The following is a 5,081-nucleotide window of genomic DNA, read 5'->3' as shown; positions in this document are numbered from 1 at the left end:
GAAGCTATGCACCTGCCTTGGCCTCCCACAGTGCTAGGATTACAGGCATGAGCCACCCTCCCACCCCTGGCCTTGACAATTGTTTTATCTTTCTTTTCTTTCTTTTTTGGAGATAGTCTCATTGGGGCAGTGGCTGTGGCTCAAGGAGCAGGGCGCTGGCCCCATATACCAGGGTTGGGGGTGGGGTGATGGGTTCAAGCCTGGCCCCTGGCCAAAACAGCCCCCAGCCATTATGTTCCCTTCAGTAGAGTGACATGGCGTCACAGCTTACAGCAACCTCCAACTCTTGGGCTCAAGCCATTCTCTTGCCTCAGCCTCCCAAGTAGCTGGGACTATAGGCACCAGCCACAATGCTGTGTTAAACTTTTTTTTTTTTTTTTGGTTGTAGCTGTAAAGTTTGGCAGGCTGGGGCTGGGTTGGAACCTGCCAGCTCTGGTGTATATGGCTGGTGCCCTAGCCATTGAGCTACAGGCTCCAAGCCTTTTTTTTTTTTTTTTTTTGAGACAGAGTCTCACTTTGTCACCCTCAGTAGAGTGCTCTGGCATCATAGATCACAGCAACCTCAAACTCATGGGCTCAAGCGATTCTCTTGCCTCAGCCCCCCAAGTAGCTGGGACCACAGGTGCCTGCCCCAATGCATGGCTATTTTTAGAGATGGGGTCTCACTCTGGCTCAGGGTGGTCTCCAGCCTGTGAGCTCAGGCAATTCGCCCCACCTTGGCCTCCCAGAATGCTAGGATTACAGGTGTGAGCCACCCCCCTGGCCCAATAGTTGGTTTTGGTTTTAAAAACAAAATTATCTCAGGAGACACCACAGCATTTATTAAAAATGTAGGGTTTTAAAAAGGTAACACTTATTCAAATGTAGCACTTGAATGTAAAATGTATTTCATATGAAAAAACTGCAAACCAACAAAGTTTTATTTTATTTTTATTTTTCCAAATTTGTTATTCATCAGGAGTGCCTGAACTAAAAAAGATAATTGAGTCCCATCATCATCAGGGAAATGGCTTTAAGAGAAAACTGGTCAGATGAATATTATTGCTTCCCATTTTCAACCAGTAAATAGTTACCATTGATAAATAGACAGCCAAGAGCCTGTCAAGAATGTTCAAGATATGTTATATAATACAACATGCCTGTTCGCAGGGGGAAACTAGGAAATAACTTATGTGTACTTCTTGATTTCATCGTATAAGACAAGCACAAAAGCACCACCCATGCCTCTGAGAACATTGGACCATGCACCCTTGAAAAAAGCTTTGCCTCCTTCATCACGCAGGATCTTCCTCCAGCAGTCAACCGTGCCAGTATACATGATGTCAGCTGTAAAGGATAAAGACAGGTTGGTGACTGAAGGCCGATCAAAGTGCTAAGATTCATTAGTCTAAATAAAGCAGGGCCCCCACCTCTAAGAACTAATGTCAGCTTAAAACCCAACATTTACACATCAGCCCAGGCAGTACTGCAATATTAATGCTGTGACTAGACAACAGATCTGTAAACTACCCACAGGTCTTAACCTCTAATACCACTTAATCACTCTCATTCACAGGCCTCTGAAGGGCCCGTTCAAAGACAGCTGTGTAGCATAGATGCTATCAACCTCAGCCCTTGACCTGAACAGCTGTTTTTAAAAGCAGGTATCATTAGTCTGTGGCCACAGCTTATCCCATGCCCATGACTTTATCTTCTGCTCAAGTGGAACTTACTTCCTTTGCGCCCTGACTGCATCATCATGCGACGGCGAACAGTGTCAAACGGATAGGAAGTCAACCCAGCAACGGCAGTGACAGACTGTGCAATCATCCAACTGACAATGATGTGAGTATTCTTGGGATCTGGAAGCATTCCTGGGAAGAGGAAAGAGAAACTTTCACCCCAAAGAAGAGTTTTACTGACTTCTTGTTCTTCACATGCTCTAAACATTTCATTTGCACATGGGGATTATATTGGATGATCTTGGCTTTCTTTAGCAATTAAAAAAAAATATCTGGCTCCTGGAATACTAGGTTGGCATAATGATCTTTTAAACTGTCTCATAAGAACTCAACTTTTAAGCACATAGCAAACTTACCCTTTGCAGTATCATAGATACCGAAGTAGGCAGCTCGGTAGATGATAATACCCTGGACAGACACGTTAAAGCCTTGGTACAGGCCCCTAAGCCCATCAGATTTGTAGATCTTAACCAGGCAGTCGCCAAGGCCTTTGAATTCTCTTTCCGCTCCAGCTTTACCCACATCAGCTGCTAGACGGGTACGAGCAAAATCGAGAGGGTACACAAAACACAAGGATGTGGCCCCAGCGGCACCACCTGATGCCAGATTCCCTGCGAAGTAGCGCCAGAACTGGGTCCTCTTGTCCACACCACCCAGGAAGATCTGCTTGTATTTATCTTTGAAGGCAAAGTTGAGAGCCTGGGTGGGGAAGTAACGGATGACATTGGCCAGGTTACCACGCCAGAAGGACAGGACTCCCTGCTCCTTGGGGATACGGACCACGCAGTCGATGATGCCCTTGTATTGCTTATCTGCGGTGATTTGCTTGCTGGCATGCTGCACCTGCCGGACAGGAAGGAGGCCAACGGGGACAGTTATAACCATGGAGAAGGGAAAGGGGCAGAGCATATTATCATCTCGATCAACCTTCCTTAAGACTGGCTCCTCTTTCCCCTAATCTTGTCTTCTACATCTCACAGTTTGGACTCTAATACCCGTTGACGCTGTCACGGAGAGGGGGCTAACAGGTGATCCGAACCATCACCTCACCAGAGGCATTAAGCCGCCACCCCTCTGGCTAGGAAGAGGTCACTCGCAAGCGGACCCACGACCTTTAGACTTGGAAGAAAGGTCATTATCTCAGACCCAGGTTCAGAGGCATTAGGGCGAGTCCCACGTAAGGCTCAGTCACCTTGGTTACCGCGGCCTACGCCTCCCGTCTCCTGAGCTGCTTCCCTCCCGCTCCACCCCTACTCCACTCCCAGAGGTGACCTGAGCGCCACCATCCCCACGCTCGCCCAGACGCGCCCCCTAGAGCTGGAGCGCGAGCGCGAGCGCGCGGCGCAGGAAGGCGGGCGGCGCGGCGGCGGCGCGGGGGCGGACGTAGAGGGCAGGGACGTAGAAGGCACACGCGCTTCCCGGCGCCGGCTTCCGGCCCGGCGAGCTTAGAGCGCGTCCGCGGGCTGGGCGGCCGCTGGACCCGGGCGCGTGGCCTCCCCGAGGCTGGTCTCTCCTTGCCGCGACCTTGAGGTCTTCGACACAGGCTGATGTTCCTCTTTCTAGCGCCGGCTTCCTGGCTTCACCCTTGACTCCAAGGCGGGGATGACAGTCCCCCCTGGACTGGCCCATCCGAGTGCGCTGCCTCGGGGATGCAGCGCTTCTGGTCTTCCTCACCTTCCTCCGCCCCCGAACCCTTCCTGGACTTCTGACCTCAGGTCCCTGTAGGCATGTCCCTTGCATATGCCTTTGGGTTGGTCTACACTAGAGTTAAGTTCCCTCTACCCTTCGGGCACTAGCTTTCGGTGTGACCCCCCCCCCCCACTTCCTGGTTGGGTTTCTCGACCCCAGGACGTACCTGCAGCAGCAGCTTGACTCGCTCGATGGGCGCTACCGCGGTCTTGGAGATGGCCGCGGCCACTCCACCTGCCAGGAAGTCCTTGATGAAGGACACAGCGGCATCTGTCATGTTGAAAGAGAGGGGAGGCACGCGACTGCAGGACAAGATTAGGCCTAGAACCGGCTTTGATTCCGGGACTGTGGGGCGGAGCGGAGCAAATGGCCGATTTATATACCGGGAGCCGGCGCCGGAGGGGCGGTATCGCGGGGCGGGCCGGGGCGGGCGCTGAGCGGCGGCGCGCGGGGCGGCAGGGCCGCTGACTGGCCCCGCGCGCAGAGGGAGGAGTCACCGAGGTAGAGCCAGGGACAGCCCGCCACCGCCGGCGCTCGCGCGCGGCACCTGACCTGGCGGGGGAGGGGTGACCCTAGGGAATACCTGGGACCTGAAAGCTGGACCCCGAGAGAAGCCTGGACTGGGGAGGAAGGGGGCGGTCACGGGGTACCTGGATAACCCCCCTAGAGCAGGGCTGGGACTAGAGCGAGGCACAATTGTTACGGGGATGGCCCCCAACCCCGGTAATCAAGATAAGTAATGTTTAATGCAGTATGTTTAGAACTTAATGTGAGCAAACTGCAACCTGCTGTCCAGTCGCTTGTGTTTTGTAAATTAACTTTAACTGGAGTCCCAAGACTGGGATTAGGGTGAGGCATGTGAGGCAAAATCATGCGAGTGCAGATTGGCATCCCGTCTTAATTTTAAATTTTGAACATCTCGTCCTCAGAGATCTTTGCATTGCTTTTGTAAAGAAAAATCAAAATCTCAAGACCACTCCTCTGCCACACTCCTTATGTAAAAGAGAAAGTCTAGCCTGGAGGCTGAGTCCTGCAACACCCCCCTTACAAATGAATGGCTGTTTCTAACTAGCATCATCCCACCGCCAGGGAAAGGTGGAAGGCCTCAGGCACCTTCCTGACACAGATCATTCATAAGGAGATTCTTTGCTGACTTCCCATAAACAAAGACGTACAAATTCTAACTTTGGCTCCCCAAACTAAAGTTTATTGATAACCACACTAATAAATGTTGATTACAAGTTTATGGTCTCACCTGCAGCACAGAGACAAGACATTCTTCCAGGGATCCAGAGTCATTTACATAACTGATGCTTCCTTCCCTCCCATTTATTTAGGGGAGGGAAGTTATTTAGGTAAAATATGGATTACCTGGGCCTCTCAAAAATATAACTATTTACCTCACTCCCCTCCCCCCCCTTTTTTTTTTGCAAGCCTTCCCTTAAAGTTCCCAAATTCCTCTTTGGGAAAAAAGAGTCTCAGATTTGTGTTTTTGTTGGGTATGTTCTCAAACTTTGGCTTAGTAAACCTCCATTGATCGAGACCTTTGCCTCAGTCACTTATTTTGGGTTGTCACTTTGGATTTTTTAGAATAGTGCAGCAAACATAATTTATCTGGATTACTGAGTTGTTTGCAGCCAAGGCGAGGGCCTCATTCTCCTCACCCTAGAC

At 50.8% G+C, this 5,081-nt stretch overlaps 1 protein-coding gene across 1 annotated transcript; it reads right to left on the bottom strand.

The window, feature by feature from the left end:
• Nucleotides 1-917: 917 nt before the first annotated feature.
• SLC25A5 (solute carrier family 25 member 5) lies at nt 918-3,800 on the bottom strand. The gene is made up of 4 exons (XM_003796993.2): nt 3,577-3,800; nt 2,078-2,564; nt 1,713-1,853; nt 918-1,326 (listed from the first exon to the last, which is right to left on the bottom strand). Exons 1-4 carry the CDS (start codon nt 3,685-3,687, stop codon nt 1,169-1,171), a joined length of 897 nt encoding a protein of 298 aa, XP_003797041.1. The 5' UTR covers nt 3,688-3,800; the 3' UTR covers nt 918-1,168.
• Nucleotides 3,801-5,081: the final 1,281 nt, after the last annotated feature.

Source organism: Otolemur garnettii, unplaced genomic scaffold (assembly GCF_000181295.1).
Source record: "Otolemur garnettii isolate 467f Iridium unplaced genomic scaffold, OtoGar3 scaffold00110, whole genome shotgun sequence".
In the NCBI taxonomy this organism is placed as follows: Eukaryota; Metazoa; Chordata; class Mammalia; order Primates; family Galagidae; genus Otolemur; species Otolemur garnettii.
Note: the sequence above shows the minus strand (reverse complement) of the source record. Positions and strands in the feature narration are given on the sequence as shown.

Bases quoted from the DNA above. Each gene is read 5' to 3' on its own strand.
- SLC25A5 (XM_003796993.2), bottom strand. From the start codon at position 3,687: ATGACAGATGCCGCTGTGTCCTTCATCAAGGACTTCCTGGCAGGTGGA. The intron at 1,854-2,077 runs GTAAGTTTGCTA...TCCTCTTCCCAG, and splicing joins TATCTATGATACTGCAAAGG to GAATGCTTCCAGATCCCAAG. The intron at 1,327-1,712 runs GTAAGTTCCACT...TATCCTTTACAG, and splicing joins GCAGTCAGGGCGCAAAGGAA to CTGACATCATGTATACTGGC.